At 35.9% G+C, this 20268-nt stretch overlaps 1 protein-coding gene across 3 annotated transcripts in view; it reads left to right on the top strand.

Moving 5' to 3' along the window:
* Positions 1-18111, top strand: part of ATG4C (autophagy related 4C cysteine peptidase) — a 28654-nt gene extending 10543 nt beyond the window's left edge. For all 3 annotated transcript variants that reach the window (XM_085306058.1, XM_085306059.1, XM_085306057.1), the window contains exons 6-11: positions 946-1016; positions 2579-2715; positions 7177-7255; positions 7917-7993; positions 12176-12295; positions 16717-18111. In XM_085306058.1, the coding sequence (XP_085162184.1) occupies positions 946-1016; positions 2579-2715; positions 7177-7255; positions 7917-7993; positions 12176-12295; positions 16717-16887 (655 nt within the window). In that variant the 3' untranslated portion in view covers positions 16888-18111. The remainder of the gene's footprint in view (positions 1-945; positions 1017-2578; positions 2716-7176; positions 7256-7916; positions 7994-12175; positions 12296-16716) is intronic.
* The last annotated feature ends 2157 nt before the right edge of the window (positions 18112-20268 follow it).

Here is a 20268-nt window from a genome sequence, read left to right as displayed (position 1 = left end):
TATATTTTAAATAGCATTAGCCCATTTTCCTTATTAAAAGATAAGCCAGTATTCCCCTCAAAATAAACCCCTCAGTGATTTTTAAACACTGCAAAGGTTTCCTTTCCTAGATCTCCTTTCTCTCTTACAGCAGTAATAAGTGTGTATAGCGCTCTCATAACTTGAGAATGACTACACTAAATGATTCTTCAAAATATATTGTGAAATAAAGGGATAGTGACCATTTAATGCTACCATATGTTGGAAGTCAAAGGGTAGTCTTCTATTTTGAACAGTTTAATTTCTTTACAGATGTTGTCCTTGATTGATGATCATGTTTTAGACTATTGGCATATATTTTCTTTTTAGTTTTTAGGTCCATTACTCTTACTCTTCTGAGGATAGTCTAATATTACATTTACATTACATTTTGAAAGTTTTGGAGAAACCTTACAGCTTTTTTCTGTGTTAGCTCTTATTTCAATAGATATGAAGTGCTAATTTGTGTTTAGCATATGAGTTAAGGCTAGCTAAAGAGATCAATCAAGTTGGAATTAGTATTTTTGTTACCAAATTGGCTTTTACTAGCATCTTATACAAGACACAAAATCATTATATACTCAAAGAAGTTAGGTAGTGCATATGAATTTCATTGTAAATTAGTGAAGTTTCTTTTTTTTTTTCAATGTGATTTTCATTATTTCTCCTCAATAGCCAGTTACTGTCATCTTTACTTGAGGGGGAAAAAGTATTATAATATTGAGCCTGGGAAAAGACTTAAAAAAAAAAACCAAAAAAACCCATCTGATTTATCAGAAATGTATTTATCAGAAATGAAAGATGTTTAAATTAAAAATGTACACAATTAAAAATAAGCCATTGCTAAAARTTAAGTAATTTATATTTGCTTACTGTTAATTTCTTTAAAATCAGAGATGAGTTAAATAGTTTTTTGTTTGTACTTAGAAAAGCTGTTGAAGAAGCAAGAGACCCTGAGCTACAAGGAGTAACAGTCTATGTTGCTCAGGATTGTACAGGTAAATGTTGTGGTTATGTAACTTTTGACAAACATTCTAGATCTTTTTATGTCTTTCAGTAAGCACTAATCAATAGACCTCTACAGGAAAAAAATGAAATTCAAAAATGAATTCACAAAATTAGGATTATGGATACAAAAGGGTCCTTTCTTTTCATTAAGTATCAGACATCGTAATTTGAAAGCTTGATACATTGCTTGCTTCATATCTTATAAAGATACTGGCACTCAAAATCCATCAAGATAACTTTTTATTACAGTCTGCCTGTTTTAACTTCTGTATTTTGAGAGTATGTGGATTTAAATCAGTCCATAATCTATTCTGTACTATGCTTCAGTGTTGCTTTAGTGGAAAGCTAGTAAGAACCTTCATATGCTTCTTAAAGATAAAAAAAAACCCAAACCAAAACCTCCAAACCCCAACCAAACAACTGAAAAATACTTTATTTCAGTTATTTAAAGCAGATCTGTTATTTATATTTTAAACATTTGAACAGTACACTTTTGCATCACAACATTCTTTTTAACCCATTTTTCCAGTGCAAAGAAAGTATTTCACCACTCTCATAGACTAATAAGAAGTGATTTCTACTTTAAGCTCAAAGGTGCAAGTAGGATAGTGAACTAGCATCTGTGGCAACCTTTCTTCTGCTCCAGCATGGCATTTTAAATAATAACAGTCAGAGCAGTTTAGAGCTTTGGCTGTTCAGGCGCAGAAAATGATGACAAGACCAACTAAATGTGTGGTAAAACTTTACACTCACGACTGTAGTCTTTCAGAGCTAAGCACAATGTATTACTTCTGTAGCAACGTTTACCTGCCAGAAATTTTAGTTATGTCGTAACCAATCTTGGGATAGGACAGGTAAAAACGGTATCTGTGTGTAATCAATCAAGCTAGTTTTAAAGAGATACTGTTTAATCATATGTTCCAAACAACTTTCTTCACTTGCGTTGCAATGACCAATTTAAGGTATTAAGTGCAGACACTGCTAAAATTCTGTCATTTTTTCACTTTGTGTTTGTTCTCGTGACTATTTTTGCATCTTTTTTAGTTTGGAGGGAATAAGCAATAATGCTGCATTAAGCTTTCTCACGTTCGATGCATTAACACGTTCTCACATTCATAGTATTAACTTCAGGCACTGAACTTGAATATTTATTAAAACCAAGTGTTGTCTTTTTTCTTTTAATGTGTAGATGTTTCTGTTAGTCATAGGCTTTTAAGTTTTAAATTGCTCCTCTAGAAGAAGTTTTTAGTACCTGAATAAATATTTCTTGGCTTTCTCCTAACCTACCCTTTTGTATTTTCCTGGCAATGTGTCCTGGCACTGTGTTAAAATTCAGTAGCAGCATATTATCATTCTTGAAAATACTGCTGAAAATAAGGAAACTTAATACTATCTTTTATTAGCATAGTTCAGGATTTACATTTCATGAGAACAGTAATATTTTCACAGGACTGCAGTTTTAGTTTGTCAAATGAAGTGATGTCATTTTCTAGGTGTGTTTTTGTAAAAAGATATATTTTAAATATGAATATTTTCATTTGTCTTCTTTCAGTCTACAGTTCAGATGTTATTGACAGACAGTGTTCTTTTATGGATTCTGAAAAAGCAGATACAAAAGCTGTAATTATATTAGTTCCTGTGAGACTTGGTGGAGAGAGAACAAACATGGACTATTTAGAGTTTGTAAAGGTATGAAATGAGAGTTCAATCATTTTTCAAACAGTAGCACTAGGTGATATGAAAAGTGACTTCACGATGGTAATCTTCTACCTATTAAATGTGTGGTGGTGATTTTACAGTTGAAGGTTGTAAAGTTTGACTTTACAGATTTTAAATTTCCCTATTACAAGATCAGACATAATTGCAGAGCACATGATGTCCCTTGGTAAAGCAGTGATAACTGTTCTACTCCTGAAGTAGCTACCTGAAAAGACATTAATGCAGTGGCTCAAATTACAAATGGTAATTTAGTTACATATGCTATTAGAGCTGTGCTGTATTAAGTCTGTCAGCATTTTAAAACACAAATGTACCAAATGCCTTATTCTGTTTCTTACTTTCTTAAATGTCAAATGGTTGAAGATTGTTGCTTAGCTGTTCTTATTTTTATTTCTTTTGTCTTTGACTTCGCCTTAAGAAGGGGGCATGGAATTTTTTGATATAATTAGTCATTACTGTAGCTTCAACTATTATTTCACTCTTTGGACATTAGGATGAATCTTTTTAAAGCCAGTGATGCAGAGGTGGCACTCAGTGAACACAAATGAAAGTGAACTGAAAAAATGAAAAATTTAAGGAGACAGCAGAGGGTACAAAAGTCTATACTGTCTTGTTTTTTCAACAGAAGTTCTTCTTCTGGTGCTGAACACTTAAAAGATGGACTGTAATAGAATGGACCATCCCCAGCTTCTTAAACACAAGAGTGGTTCTCACAGTGAAGAGATTGTTCTCTTAGCCCTGGTGCTTTGTCATTTTCCATGCTGCTATTTATAATAGAAAATACACTTAAAATAGCGTAATTTAATTTATATTCTTAAAATAGCATAATTTAATAGCATTAACAACACTGGGGAGTCTGTTCTGTTACATCATCATCTTATTTTGTTTTGACTTTCTGTTCTCTACAAAATTTCAGGAAAACATTTGTTGATTTTAATGACACAGGAAGATAGAACTATGAAACTTTTTATTTTAAGTGATGAACTGTTTTTCTTTTTTCCTCGTTCTTTTCTTTATATTCTTAGGCATTTGGTTTTGGAAAAGTGTTCTTTTCTGAGCAATGCTGATGCATTTAGAACATGACCGAGGTTGAAGACCCGATCTGTAACACTACTTGGTTTACCATCACTGTTACTGCAAACGAGCCTTTGAATCAGTSTTAAGTTTAGGCCCAGGAAAACCCTTAATTTGTAAGCTAACAAAACAATTGCTTTTGCAACTTGGATAAGGCTTTCTCAGTTATGTGACTCCAGGTCTTCTATACTGGCTGCTGTTGTTGACCGATAACTGAGGCTAATTCTACACTGCAGAGGCTTTTTCAGTTTAGTTCAGAAAAGCAGTCTTTTACTAGAATAAAATTGATTGCATGGCACTGGATTTCATAACATAGTCATGCTAAGTTTGCCTTGTACAGCTGGCTTTACTGAGGTGATTTCTGCCGCTCACCAAGGCTGGTACTGTCTTTTTCAGTCTCTTAGACTGTGATAAGAGGGCTTTCAATTGCATATATTAGTCATTCCAATCTCTATCTTGACTATTCACAAGAAGCAACTAAATTTCTTGGGGTCTGGATTTAAGTTAAAAATGCAGATTTTAAAATGTAGTGCAAGAGGTAATTTTTACAAAGAGTTTTATATTTATGGATGAAAATTGTTAAATTTTTTATAATTCATTTTTACAAGAAGATTTCTGTAGATTAAACAGTTATTCATTACTCCAAGTAGCTTTTCTCTCTTTCTGTTTCACTGGCAGAGGATGAATATATATTCTCCTTAGCAGTATCATCCTCTGCCTACATATATTCTGTAATGTATGGCTATCAAGGAGCGTGGTTTTTTATTTTATTTTTTAATTTTTTTTAAAGATATCTCATTCCTATATAAACCTATATAAACCACACTGACACACTGAAGCTGACTTTGTTAGCATCTCAGATTAGAAYAGACGTTTTTCTTATGTTATTTTTTTTATCATCATATAAATAGGGAAAATTTTATCCCAACAAGAACCTTGGCCTGACATGAAATGTCGGTCGCTTTATTGAGAGAATTTTTCCCTATTTAGAAAGTGACAATGTAATGGTTATACTTCCAGTGGTTGATACTAGCTCAAATGATAGCCTTCTGGATGGCTGTCCCAGTTTGGGCCAGCATCTGAGCTTTGGGACTCCAGACTTGTCTAGTGCCACAAGAAATCCACTGTGATTTATGGGCATTTAAAGGCTGTTCAGTTTTCAGAGTATTTAATAATCTTGGGCTTCAGTTATGTTAGAACCCTTGGGCTCAGTTTTCAGAAGTGCTCAGTCTTGGCAAAATCCAGCTCCTGCTGGAGTTGGTTGGATAACTAATGGGGAAGTCTGTGTTACACCAAGACTGAACACTCATAAAAATCCCAATGAGTTCTGTTAAGTAACAGAAGTTGTGAAACTGGTGGAAATAAGTTGACTAGAGAGAAGAGAAGTCCTCCCTGCCTGCTTCTATTCCTTTTTAGGTACTTATTTTAATATAGAAAAGAACAAAGCTGATGAGGAACTCCCAGGTGATGAGCCAGGGCCACATAACCAGGCAAGAAAATAATTCTGAATGGCAGGTACCTGGGATGTTTCAGTTCTACCTCTAATGGAGCATGAGGTGATTATCTTTATTTAATTAAAGGGAATTTGAAAAAAAAATAAACCCCTAAGTGTGCCATCTCTCTATTATTTATCTGTTACAGTGAAGGCGCTAGTGATAGCGCTAAGTCAATAATGCTGCTTTAACAGCTGATATATTCTCTTGAAACAGTTTTCAGAATAATGCTGCTATTGTAAGCTTCCTCTAGATCTGCCTTTTTTTTCCTGTGATCCTTTTTTAATGATCAAGAAAATTTTCTTAGTCTAGTTTTTGGCTTATGCTCCAACAATGTAGCATAGGTAGCTGTTAAGCAAGCTGTCTGTAATGTGTAAAGTACAACCTGACACATATGGGTAAGCTCACAGATGCTCTGTTTAAAATGAGGCTCAGGGGATAAGCACACTCGGAGTGTTGGTGGCAGTGGTGTTTTTTGGTGAGTACTTTGGCATTGAGGTAGGCTTGATCAGGAGTCTTTTGCTCCTTGGGTAATTGCATTATTTCTCTCAAAGCAGGTGAGGAAAGGTCAATGCAACAGCTTCAAAGAGTAAGCAGTGTTGTTGGCTGCCTTGCTTGCTTTGGGGCAAACAGCTGGGATGGTTTGAGATGTTACTGCCCCTTAACATAATCCTGCCGTTCTGCTGGGTGTCATCGCCCCTGAAGAAGGAGCAACAGAAGCAAAAATGTGCCTGTGCCTCACACAGCCTGGCCTCCTAGGGAAAAGGCAGTTTGGTTGGCTGTTTAAGCTGTAATACACATTGAGCGTGGTGGTGACTGAGGCTGGACAGGCGTTCACTCTTTCTGCCCTTTGGGGAGTGCTCATTTCTGGAAGAGTTGGAGGCAGCAATATCCTGAGCAGCCTCCACAAGAACTTCAAGAGTTTTTTGGTGTGTGTTGTCTGTGACTCCACCTGGAGCATGTAGGCGATACAGGAATTCTAGGCAATTATTACTAGGAAAATGTTCTTCCTGTAGCAAAATTATGTCTATACATACAAATCCTTGTCCCAGAAATAGAAGGTAAAACTGTAAAGTAACAGTTTTATTATGTAATTGTGTGTCTGCTAGGTTTGTGTGCTTGCACAGGTACATTGATTATACAGATCCCAACTATTTACAACCTGAAAGACTAGAACTGTGCTAGTGTGACAGGGTTCCACGACTGCCATCCCTCGTTTCTTTCCTCAGTGTCTGCTAACTTTGTGGTGAGCTGGGGGAGTATATTTGCTCTTTTACATCTCCAGACTGAAACTGTTCCTGTATTTCACCATACCTCCCTCTGTAAATCCCATTGAGTACATTTGTGRTTGTCTCTCTCAAAGTTGTTACATACCGATAGCTTGTTTCCTCTTCTCTCACAGTCAGAACACAGCAAGATTGAAGGAGCTTGTCTGTTGTGTCTTTCCTCCTGTATTTTGGGCTGCTTTTTAGGAGTCTGATTCCTACAGTTACTGTTGCTTTAGCTGGCATTTCTCCCTGTGATGCAGAAGTCCATACTCCCCTTCAGTCAGATTTCTCCATTTGAATGCGAAAGGAAGAGAGCCTTCCGAGCGGCAGAATGTATATTTATGTGAACTCTGTAAATGTGGATACTTCAATATCTTTTAGCTATGCAGCCTACACATTCTCAATTTGTATGATGTTATGTTTTGTTTCTTCCTCTCAAGAAACATTTAAAAATTGAGTTAAGTTAAATCATTTTTAAGTCTTTTTTTTCTAAGTGATTTGCCTAAAAGAGTAAAGGCAGAGCAAAATTTGAATTCCATTTAATGCACTATTCTGTTTGACACTATCTTGCTAATTATTTATTGTTCTGCTTGTAGGGAATTTTAAGCCTTGAGTATTGTGTTGGTATTATCGGTGGCAAACCCAAGCAATCATATTACTTTGCTGGATTTCAAGGTTAGTGTTTTAATATGTTATATCTCTTCAATATTATTCTTTAAGAGTTAGGAAGTTAATATAAAACCAGTGGGAAATAGCATGATTAAAGTAGCAAAATGAGTACCTTATTAATTCATCATATCTACCAAAGTCCAGTCATTTGTCATTCATCCTCTGAGTAATTGGATTCTGTAAAATGTACATTTAATTTCCCATGTTGCATAAACAAGGCATAATTTATCTGTTTCACCAAACTTCAGGAGCCTTTGCTGTTACTGTCTGGCAGTTCTTATTTACATATTTACTTTTTACTACTTTAAGTGGTGTTAGTTGACGCTTAAATGACAAGCAATATATCCTTCCTGTCAGGATGAAGTAGAACAATGCATTTTTCATATGCAAACTCCAGAATATAATTGTGTGTTTGTAAAAGTAATTTTATCACCAAAAATTAAATGACAGTCTCATCACTTTATAAAAATTCTGCTTATACAAGCATATTTGATTATGCAAAAGTTAATCTGTCCTGCAAAAACCTATGCTTCAGTCAATGAATATCAGCCTGGCAAGCAGTTACTTGCTGGCTTTTTTTTCAGCTGTTCTGCATAGAAATTGGATTGTAAGCAGTGTAATAATAAGGTGTTTTTTGAATTACTTGTCTTCTGTTTTGTCCTTGTAGATGACAGTTTGATTTACATGGATCCTCATTACTGCCAATCTTTTGTAGATGTCAGCATAAAGGATTTCCCTCTTGAGGTAGTATGGATATAGAGCTGGCACTGTTTTCTTCCCATATGAATCAAACACTAATTATTTAGAGATGTTCTAGCTAGCTGCATATTTATGATTTTAGAGTTACATGTTATTTATCAAAGTTCTGCCCTTCTTTATAGGCTTATAATCAACAAAAATGACCAGAGGTTAAATACTTGATATGTGGTTATAATTATTATTTCATTTATCTTTGTCTGTTTCTTCTTAAAAATCAGAAAAACCTCAAAAATGATCGCCTCATTAAAGAGACTAGACCATACTTGGAGATCTTAAACATGAGATACTTGGATTTGTTTGGGGTATTTTGTTTATTTATTTATTTTAAGTTGCAGGGAACATCAGTCAGAGAATTACTGTAGTATTCAGTAGTTAGGAGCCTGTCGTCAGTTTTGAACCACAGTTCTTGCAGGTGTAGCTGCTGATTCTTTATTCAAGTATTTTCGGTATTTCTATACTGGAGCAGTTGGTTACCATTTTAAATGTAGTTTAACTTTGCAGGTCACTTTGTTTAGTTTCATACAGGTGAAATTTCGGAGGCTTAGCAGTGAGGTTTGTGTCTGACTACGTGAATTTTATTCAAGTTTTCTGGACTATTTTTTTTAATAAGCATTATTATTTTAATCTAGCTATTTCTATGTGTTAGTATCTTCTGAGAAACTGACAGGTCTGAAAAGTATAGGTGATGGGTTTTTTTCTTTTTTTTTCTCCCCCTTCCTAGGCCATGGCTTTTAGATCCCTTTTTGGGCTTTGCCTTGGTTTTTTTTTTTTTACAATAGTGTTCTCTTTTGTTTTAGCCTCTTCACAAATAACTTGCATTGAAAATAGGGAGAAAGCTAAAGGAGCTTATTAAGGAATCATCAGTTATAAATGTATTTGCAGAATCTCCATAGTACTCACAGTAGTACGATGTAATCCATACCACCTCTGCTCGATCTTGTTATGCCCAACTTCTGCATAAACCTCCAGGATTCTCAGAGCACCTCTTCATTAAGTATAGAAATGCTAGAGAATGCACTCCTAAATGTTGAAACACAGCTTCAGAAAAAACATATTACACTGAAAGAAGGAAGAGAAATATGTATTTATCTCCTCCACCCCTGAAATATTAAGTAGAATTCTTAAAGGTTTTCAGGAAAGACCTGCAGAAAGTGGAAATGAGACTTACGATCGGTGCGTTTTAAGATTTTGAATGCAGCTCTTAATCTCACCTTAGGAACTGAGTAGGTAATCTTAAATTGATCGGTTACACTTAGAATGTAAATCAAACAGTTTGTAGTAAAGTAAATGTTTTGTGGCTGCTGTTTTGTATAGTTTACATTTATCTTATGAGAGAGAACGGTAAAGTTAATTTCAAATTTCTAGTCTATTACTATCATTAAAAAAATCTGTTAATGTATCAGTTTCAGAGAGGTGATAAATTAAACTTGATCATAATACCTTAATTAAAATACTATCAAACAGTATTTATGAAAACAGCTTATTTATGTCAAAGGGCTTATAAGGGGCTAATGTTAAAACCTAGGGCTGAATTAAAGCAAACACTACACATTTTTCAGTATTTACATTTAACAGAATGCTTTGATTAAAATGGCATATAATGTAGAAATCTAAGGTTCTGTAGAAAATTAGGGGGTTCTGAATTCAAAAAAGGAGCATAGCTGCTATTTTACTTTGGGTAAAACATAACAGAAAGTATCCTAGGCAGAAATTTTCTTTATTTTTTGATATCATCTTAGGTTTACACAGTTGAGATCTTTGGAAGGAGAGTTGGTGAGAGCCCTAGTTCTGCTTAATTTGCATTGTGGTAGCATCCAGAGATTATAACCAAGATCCTTGTCCCTTTATGCTAATAACTGTAGTAAAATACAGTGCCTTCTCTGAAGATTTCTGCAGTTTAATTGGGCAAGCCTGTCAAAAGATGGGAAGATCAGAGTTGCAGAGCTGAAGTGACTTTCTTAAGGTCACACAATAGCTCAGTGGCCAAGCCAGAAAAAATACATATATTTTTGGTTTCTGTTCCTATGACTAATCCTCCAGATTGTGCTGCAGGCTGGCATTAATACAAATTTCCAAATAATAATGTTTAAAATGTATTTTGAAGGCATGTGAGCTGCCAGCTTGGCTTGGTCACATCGTAATGCTTTTCTGTAGATGGAAAATATATTGCAATTTAATGTTTAGTTCATTTAATAGCATTATATCTTTGTCCAGAAATGTCAAAAGTAAACAGAAATTGCTTTCTTAGTGTGGATAGTTGCTTGTTAGATTTATCTGTAGGGAGTATTTTCAAAATTGATAAATTGTCCAGAATAAGTTGGAAATCAATCCACTCTGTACTGGCTTCCAGAATCCATTTGTTTGGAGGAGTGAAAAAAGAAATGCCAACCCACTTCTCTTTGTTGCACCGTGATTCATGCAGCTTTAAGAATACTGCCCTGCACAGTATAGCAAAACTAGAGATGGGATGTTACTGCTGAAACGCAGAATGTAAGGCAGAGTTCCAATTTACATTTTTGATGACCCGGGAATGAAGTCAACCTATAAATTCTGCATATAGAATTTCAACACAATTAGAAGAAAAACAAAAGTAGTCTTGTTTAAATATTATTTCTTCTCTTTGCTTAATTCTTTTTATCGAAAGTTTAGTAGAAATACCTCCATTAGATTAGTAATCATGAGTAAAGAGCAATACACTTCAAAATGCAAGACTTACACTGACAAATATTCTCAGATGAGGTAAGTAGTGCTGTCTTCTTTGGTAGATCGACTTTTCTGTCTGGCAAAAGAAAAATTAAAAAGGTAGAATGGATTTCTGTTTTAAAGACTGCTTGTTATTAACTGTCAGGGGTTGCTGTTCCTGTAGTCAGATTAGATTTCAACAGTTTTTAGTTACCTTTTACAGAGGCAGCACACTGGTGCTCTGTCCTGTTACACTGTTGTGTTAGTGAGCTTAGTGACATTGCTGGTATGTCCAGTGCAGACCAGCACTGTGCCAGGAGAGCCTGAGCTGCTGCGCAGCTTATATTCAAATGTAAGAGGAAATAGCACAGAATGTTCCCTGGAGAATACTGATCACTGGGGAAAGACCATGAAATCAAAATATGCGTTTTTAGTACAGTGGTATCCTCTTGCAGTGCATTGCAGATGTGTTGTGTTAGCATTTATTAGTTTAAATACAGAGTAGCTGTAGCAGAATTGCTAATGATTTCACAGAGGTTAAATGACTGCATAATTTTATGTTAGTAGTAGGATAAAGACAACTACCTTTGAGTTACTGACTTGAAACTAGATAGTCAGCAGTGGCCAAACAGTTTCAGTTATTAGATGATGAGCCTTATCAGAACTACAGCCCTCTTCTGCATTCAGTTCTGGTAAAAAAATGAACACATAATCCAGATAAATATATTATGCTTTCTCTCATAAACTGTGAGTGAAGGACTGTAGAAAAGCTTTTTTTATGTTTTGGGGGATTTGTTTTATTTTTTATACCATGACTGCTGATAATACCAGTTCACAGCACTGTCAAAGCATCATCTGTCATCATAAGAAATTTCACAGAAGTAGTACATTTATAAAGTAGGGCATGCTAGTAGTGTTTTTTTTCCCCCTTCCTTCTTGCGGGTTATTGTGATACTTTTGTGTAATACTTTTTTGCTTTTGTGGTTTGTGTGTGTTTCTCTCCTCCCCTTCATTTACTAAAGAAAAATACATGAGGTTGTTTTATTCCATTCTAGCTCTTTTATGGAGGCTGGGGGAGGGAAGGGGGCAATGGGCGGTGGTAGTAAAGCAGTAATTGTAAGATAGTGCAAAAGCTGTTACAAATTCAATTTGCAGAAGAGCATTCACCTCCTCTGCCTTGGGAATATTCATAAAGTACTGTTTGGAGCGCCAGACCTTTGACAGATTTCAAACTAACATGGGGTTGTGTGTAAGTTTGGTGAATACAGCATGAACAGCAGGAGGTCTTCTACATGGAGAAGAGCGGAATTACTTGAATGTTTTTGGGGGCAGGAAGAAATAACTTCAAAAGTGTATGCTGGGTTTTAGTATAAGTAATACAGGAAATTTTATGTTAAAGCTGCTGATAGAAAAGTGAATGTTTTGATCTGTACTATTCTCAACCTTAACAATATATTTTATATTTTTTAATTTTGAAAACCGCAGTCGTTCCACTGTCCTTCTCCCAAAAAGATGTCATTCAAAAAAATGGATCCAAGCTGTACAATAGGATTTTATTGTAGAAGTGTGCAGGACTTTGAGAAGGCTTCAGAAGAAATAACAAAGGTAGGTGTTGAAGTTACAAAATCGATTCCTCAGTCGGAAGCAATATGTATATATTGTGCGTGGTAAGGGGAGAGAATCATAGCTTTACTAATTAGAAATCATTCTTTTTTTGCTATTTATTACTTATTTAATGATGAGAAATGTAGCTTATTTTTCATTGCATCTATTKAATGTCAATGTGTAAAACCTGGAGGGAACCTGAATTGTATTTTGAGAGATTGTCTGTAATAGAGAAAACCGACTGAATAAAAACAATGCACGAGCTGGGAAGCCGAGCTGGCACGTGGCGGTTCCACGAGGTGGCACTATTGAAATGAAAATATTCCGCAGCCAGCCCTTCAGAGGCACTGGAATTACCCCATACACGAGGAGGAATTTTTAAGAGGCAATAAATCCCTTGGGAGGGATTTTTTTTTAAAGGAAGTATTTGATCAAGCCAAAATTGTATATTATTTCTTGTTAGCGTAAGAGCTATTTCTGATTGTGTTTAAACGTAAAGCAGCGTGTTTATGATTTGATAACAGTGTTTTAAATTCAGCAGAGCAGGTATCATTCAGTAAATCTGTCTGATCATATCTCTTCTGCTTGAAAAACATAGAGATAGGTTTCTTTAGGTCCAAATGTAATTGACATTTTTTTTCCTTGACTGTTACAGCAAATGAGTTTATGCAATCTGACATTATTAATGTTGTATTAACTGTGACACTGAATAACATGATTTGTAATTTTAAAAATTGTCTATGAAGGGATTCAGCGGTAGCAGAACATAGTCACAATATTAGTATTCCAACCACAATAGTGTTACAGCAGAATAAAGATAAATATATGTACAAAACTTCGAATATCCTTTTAAGTGGTATTAGTATTATAGCAAAACCAGCATTTTAAACTTAGTAGTCTTAATAATCATCTTAATGAAGTTTATAGATACAATCTTCAGTAGGTTTGATTGAAGTTTTTTTCTTTGTCTGATTCATACACAGAGAACTAGAAAATAGATTTAAAGAAGTTCCTAAGCATTAAATATATGGAAGGCTTAAATACTGAAGTTTCTATTTTTTTTTCTTGTTTTCCTACTCTAGGATATATGAGAAAGAATGTAAGAGCATGGTAAAAAAAAAAAAAAAAGTTGGATTACAAAATCTGTTACACTGGAAGTTCTCCTACTCATTTTTTTTTTCTTTTGAGTTTGGAAAAAAAGTATTTTTCTTTCCCTGAACATATGCTATGAAAACAGTAATTGATTTAAGTCTTGGAGCTATCTTCCTAGCAATTTAGATAAAAGTTTTTAAATATTTACTGACATTATTTTCAATATATTTCAGACACAGAAAGTTTCAAAATAGAGGGAAGTTTGCATACAAATATTTGAGAGAAAACATGTGAGAGACAGATTCTGTGGTCCTTCAATCTGTTCTTTACATCCTTTGTTTTTCCTGCTCTTCCACTGTTTTTTCCCTTTGTTCACAATTTGAACACTGTAATTCTTTAACTAGTAGCACAGTATACTCTCAGTGAGTCCTATGTAGGCTAGACTACCAAATTCAGATTCTTGCTTCTTTTATGGGTAATAAGAGATTGGGGAAAATATTTATTTAGCTTTTATTATTTGAGGATAAACCCTGTGTGAGCCATATATTCAATGAAAGAGAAATCAGGGCATAGAAATCAAGGACCCAAACGAAGCGAGGAGTGAAAATCCATCCAAATCACACTCAAGTTATCCTCTATTGCTCTACTTGCTGCTCAGGTAGCTATTAAGAAGTTTAATATTATCTAGAATTAAACAGCCGATAGATTTAGGCGGCCTAGAAACACATCAGATGGAAAGTACGGATTTACAGGGATGGCTGTAGCCTTACCTGCATGTTGCACTTGCAGCAGTAGTGGCGAACAGCCTGGCACGCGCTGCAGCTGGCCTGGTTCTCCACGGCCGCGGCAGACAAGCGAGCTCGGCCTCGCGCCACACCTAGGAAGGCTCTGCCTTTCCCTGCTGCAGGCTTCTACATGACTGACACCATGCTTGGCTTTCTGCTCATGCAGTGTGTTGTTTCCATATCAAATAATCAACTTGGGCCATGATTGTATTTGCCTGTTTACAGCCCAGATTCTTAGCAGAAATGAGAAGTTCTCAGGAAAACTGGACTGAGTACTGAACTTGGGTGAGCTTCAGCACAAAGAACTCATTATTACAGTGGCAATCTGAGTTTAGCACTGAAGTATTAAAAAATACTGATATTTTCTGTAGAAATCATTACAGTCATATCTAAAGAACTTGCAAGTAGAAGTGGATCTATCCAATGGCATTTTTCAGTAGAGAATCATTATACCCATTTTATAGCACAGAGTCCCATGCTTGGTACCTCCTCCACATTACCTAAGGTATCCATGGCAAAACGGAGAACAGAACACATTTCTCAAGTCTGTCCACTGTCCATCTTGACCTAAGGAGTTTCTAAATGCAATAGATCTGTATTCTTAATTTTCCACTGATACTATAAACCAATCTCACATAGCTAACTTTAGAGTTGCTGTGTACAAAGTACTCATGGGACATCTAAGTACGTATCACATCCCAGTAAACTTGTGGTCTCCAGAGTCTGATCGATTTTTCAGTAACATTTTAGTGGAAATAGCCATTTATATAACAAGTAGTATGAAAGCACATATATCTGTACAATTTTAGTAAAATAAATAAAACCTAAATACCTGATTATTTCACTTGATTATACTTTATTTTTAGAATTTGCTTAATGCTTGGAAATTATTTGTAATCACTGAGTGAGACGTAACTTTATAATCTGAATCAAGTTAAGGTTAAACCTTGCTCAAGTTAAACCTTGCTTCTTGTTCAGGTTCAGACTTCTGTCTGTCTGTCCAGTTCTACCTTTAATCTTCCCTCACTTCCCTTAGTACAAGGAGAGCTGCTACTGGTACCCGTAGAGAATGAAGTTTCAGGGAAGGCTCAGCACAGGTAGTGGCAGGGGCAGTGCAGTTTTTCCCAGGGATGAAGCGTTTCTGTCCTGACTGGGAGCAGCCGTCTTTAACGACGAGGCGTCTGCTCTGCCCTGAGGCGAGCGTGGCTGCCCTGAGGAGCAGCGGTGACTTCTGAGGGGCAGACTGGTCAGTTAGGATCTSGGAGAGTCCGGGTCACAGGCCACCAAAGAGCCTCTGTATGGCTCCGTGCGGCTGTTCCTCCCGACCCAGCTTCTGCTGAGCTCCCAGGGAGGACGAGGTTGGCATCCAATTATCTAGTCTTGTAAGATTTACAAATGCTTGCTTTCTAGTCAAACTTTTTTCTTTCCTCTGCAAATCRCTCCTCCTTTCCTCTCCTATGCTCTTGCTTGTTAATGTCTGCATGTCTTTTCTGTATATCCTTGCCCTTTTCCTCAGGTTTTACAGTACAATAGCAGAATGCAATTAAAGTAGATCAGAACAAAATGGAAAATTTCAAGTACAGTAAAAATCAGAAAACCTGATTTTACTGTAAGCGTGACTTTTCCAGCCTTGATTTTCTAATAGCTCTGTTTAAAGATCTATTTGTTTCTCTTCTTACTGCTCTAGATTGTTTGTTATTAAAACTACTTTTAGAGTTTAGTTCCACCCAGTACATGCCTGTGTAGTAACACAGTTCTGCATCTCAGCACATCACTGTATATTGAGCTTCTTTCTTTCTTTTTTTTTTTTTTTTTAAACAAAGACAGTAAGAAATAAAAGAAAGAAAGAAAGAAAGAAAATCAGTGGACATTCAAGAGCTTTAAACAGCCTGAAAGACTAAAATGCCATTCAGTGTTTGGATGAGTATTATCTGCTATTAAAAGTATTTTGCCTTTTTTTCTATTTATTGTTCCACGCTACTACCCTTCTGCAGCATACTCAGTATTCTTTTTCAGAAATGTAGATTCTGGCACCCTAATTACCACAGTCTGTTATCATAGGCAATCTATTTTTAGTGAAGTGCTCCTGATGGGCTTACTTTCTTAAATGTACATTTTAATACAAATATTGATTATTTTACATGTTTCTACAATAAAAATATTGCCCCAAGTTGCTTAGTTACTCCAGAATTCATACCTGTGATCCAGGAGATTATTAATTATTTCGTAGGGTTTTTTACCCTCTAGCTCCATTGAAACAAACATTCCAGAGATGATGTGTGTGGAGCAAGTCACAGTGTTAGGCACAAAACTGTGAATGAAGCTGTCTGCTCTCTGAAGATGATGAAATGGAAATACAAGTTTAAGAGGAGGAGGGAATGTTTAGATATTGCAGTGCTTTTGTTAATGTGATAATAATGAAAATAATTTAAAAATGCATTTTGCATTCTTCATTTTACAGTCATTAATTAGATCGATATTACTAGTTCCTGTTTTTGTTCATTTCCCATTAACGTTTTATCTGGTATGTGTTTTACATTATAGATGCTGAAATCTTCATCGAAGGAGAAATACCCCTTGTTTACTTTTGTAAAGGGTCATTCTAGAGACTATGAGTTTGCTTCCAGTCCACTCCATGAAGAAAATGACCTTTTCTCTGAGGATGAAAAGAAAAGATTAAAAAGGTTTAGTACAGAGGAGTTTGTCTTGCTTTAAGGACATTTTACACTAGATTATTGGCAGCTGTCCAGGAGAACACTTGTTTTTTTTTTTTTTAAAAAAAAAAAATAGATACATGTGTCCTCCTCCCTCCCCCCAAAAGGCAAGCTGTGCTGGAAATGGTCTATTTTCATAAAGATTATGATGTTTTATACGTTGATAGTCTTTAAAATGTCATTTATAAATGTACTTACTAATTATTTTTGTTCATTGGTAGTTGGGCGAGTTTCACGTTACATTGTGCTAGCGAAGACGGACGGCGTTGCTTAGAGCCCGTATGCTGAAATGTGCCTGTGCCCTGGGCTTGTCCTCTTAAAAGCCCTGGCCAGTCCCTGAGTCCTACCTTGTGACCCTACTGCTGTTTCAGTCCAGGACGAATCCTGAGCAGAGGCTGCCAAGTGCATGTTGGTTTTATGTCATGAACATACATCCACAGGTTTTGAGACCAATTTTTTCTGCTTGTAAGCAAAATTTGAGCTCTGCTTTCCTGTGGTAAGAGTAACTCTCTAATCTGGTTTGCTATGTAGGCCCTAGTCACAGTTCACACTGTAATTGCGGCATACCTTTCTTCCACTGGGCTGCTCAGGATTAAGTTTGATATATCAGCAGTAATTGTTAGTTGCAATACTGATATAATTATATAGGCTGAATTGTGAGTTAAGATACTATTTAGCAGTATGATTTTATAATGGTTTCTCATTAAGCTTGCTTTGGAGCCTTAATATGAGGAGTGAAGATAAAGTATTAGCTTKCCCCGCAATTTTTAAAGGTTATACTATTAATATTAACTGCAACCAATCAAAATAGATAAAGACAGTTAATAGAAGGGAGCAGTGTTTGTTTTCTGTTTCAGCTATTAAAATGTTGAGGCTTCTCTGCTATTAGTGCAGCTTTTAAAGCAAGCAGGGAAGTAGGTGGTAAAAATTCTGGCGTATGATTTTTTTGATACATGTTATTGTACAAATGGTTACTCGATGTCTGTGTTCTAAAATTGTAAACAAATGTACATAAATAATTTCATGTTTTAACAAAGCAAATGCAGTATTTAAGATTCAATTAACACTGCTTGGAAAATAAAAAGTGTGAAAACATTAAATGCATGTGGGTTTCATATTAATATTGGTTCCTCTAAGAGTAGATATAATCTTGTGTCTAAAAAAATATTGTAAGGTGTGAGTACTGTTTATTTGTAATAAAGGCAGATTTTATTGTTGTGTTGTAAACTAAATGTTAACCTATTCTAAGTGCCGTTCAGGCACAGAAGGCACAAATGTTGTCTATCCAAATAATAAGCATCACGTGTATTCATTAAAGTGCCTTTTTCTCCCTTGATGAGGAAGAAGTGACTAATAGCTAGGTTTCAGGCAGAACGGGATTGAGTATATGTATCTGTCACGGTTGAAATGTGCATTTTCACATGTGTCCACTGAGTTAGAATTCCAGAAAGCCCAATGAGATTATTTGTGTTTTTTCAGAAAAAAAACACATCATTTGTCTAAATTAGTAACCTCTGCACTGTTAAATCATATTAATAATTGGCATAATATTACTTTTAGATGCTGCATGTATGTGAGGATGTTGAGCTTGATCTTCCTTAATATTTTTCATTAATAGTCCAGAAGAGGGAGTAAACATCGTATTTATGGAATTTAGATGTCAAAATGAGGAGAATTGTGAATGTCAGTGAGAACTGAAAAATAGCAGATTCCTATTTAGCAAAGCAGTAGTTAATGTAGCTTCAGAAAAAACAACGGCAAACTGTTAAGCAGTTCCTTTGGGTAACAGCGGACAGGAAATTATGACATGAAGTTGTACTTTGCTTTCACATTTAGAAAAAGAATTGCAATTCTGTGCTGCATCATTAAAAGCTTTTGTCACAGAGCAGGAGGATATAATGGTGTAGTCCGGTCTCACCGATGCTCTCCTTTCTGCTTACCTTTCCACGAGGAAGGCACTAATTAATTAAAGTCCACAGAAGAACAGTAAAAATGATCAGGAGCCTGCAGGGATGGATTGAAGAAAGATAAACTTCTAACTTCCTGGCTCTGTTACTCTGTGGCTGAGAGTGAGCTTAGGGTGAGGGAAGCGTGACAGTTGACAAGTACTTAGCATATCTGCACCAGTGAGGAGGAGAGGGATTAGAGGAAGTGCTGAAAGGACATACATCTTTAAGGAATGGGAAAAGACTAAAGGAAAAGCTTCCTACAGGGGAATACCACGTTGTGGAATACGCTCACTCAGAAGTGCTCAATGTCTTACCATGCAAGGCTGTTAAAAACCAGGCTGGCCCAAAGGCTAACAACTGCACAATAAAGAACAGTCCTGCGTTCAGTTGATTAGTTGAATCAATAATGTCTTTTCCATTTACAACTTCTGTTGTTGTAGTAATAATAAAATGTAATAAGATTTACAGACTTTAATGCACAGGAGTCTGCAATATTTGTAATGAGGAAGTTGGAAGTAGTGTTTAGTTGCGTGAAACTAAGAAAAACATCTAGCTGCCCAATGGACTTCTTCCTAGTGCTGTTTCCCTTGTGGTATTTTTACTTTTGAAAATGGAAAGTAACTGTACAAACACTGGCATATGTCTCAAGACATTCCAGCCTTAAGCAAAAGACCACGTCTCTCTTGGAGGACTTGATCCGTCCTATCCTGCTGTAGACTTTGCCCTTCGTAACRTTATTGGTAGCAAGCCTGTCAGTCGGGCGGCCGTCAAAGGAATGACTATTCCAGTATCAGTCACAGCAAATACTTACGTTTTGAAACAAGCTGTTCAAAACAGATGTATGTTTCTGAAAATGCACGATAAAAACAATAATGACTCTACTTGGTGATGACAGAGAGATGACGTTTTGTCTCAGACTGAAACAAAATTGCTCTGGGCTGGTAATTCTACAAGTTTTCCCTGTCTCTCCCTTGGTACCTGTTGATCTGTTGAATACTTACAAGCACAGCATGGGTAACTGTTCCACTGCAGTACCTGCAACTTTAACCTAAGTAGTAACTGAAGGATTAAATTTCTCAGTTCCTGAACTCCACTGTTTGAAATTGAAGTAGCTAAGAAAATCCTATGGGCATGTACCCACAATGCTAGCTGTTCCTCTAGAAATACACTGCTGTTTGAAAGTCTTCTGGTTTGGCACTCCTTTACCAGAAAGGGTTAAATGGAAATAAAAGAGTTATAGTACCTAAGTGTTATAAAGAAAAATGTAGTTCTGCCTTCCTAACAGCAAACTTACCTGCAAGGGAGAAATACTTTCATTTATCTCAGTCTTCCTGCAACTTGTTCATAAAGAAACATAAAGGTTGAAACACCCTTGTGAGGTGGGATTTTTGTGGAGTTTTGGGGATTTTTTTTATACTTTTTGGATGAGGGCA

Source organism: Rhea americana, unplaced genomic scaffold (assembly GCF_003343005.1).
Source record: "Rhea americana isolate MKP2758 unplaced genomic scaffold, rheAme1 scaffold_230, whole genome shotgun sequence".
NCBI lineage: Eukaryota > Metazoa > Chordata > Aves > Rheiformes > Rheidae > Rhea > Rhea americana.
This window is presented reverse-complemented; position numbering and strand designations above follow the sequence as displayed.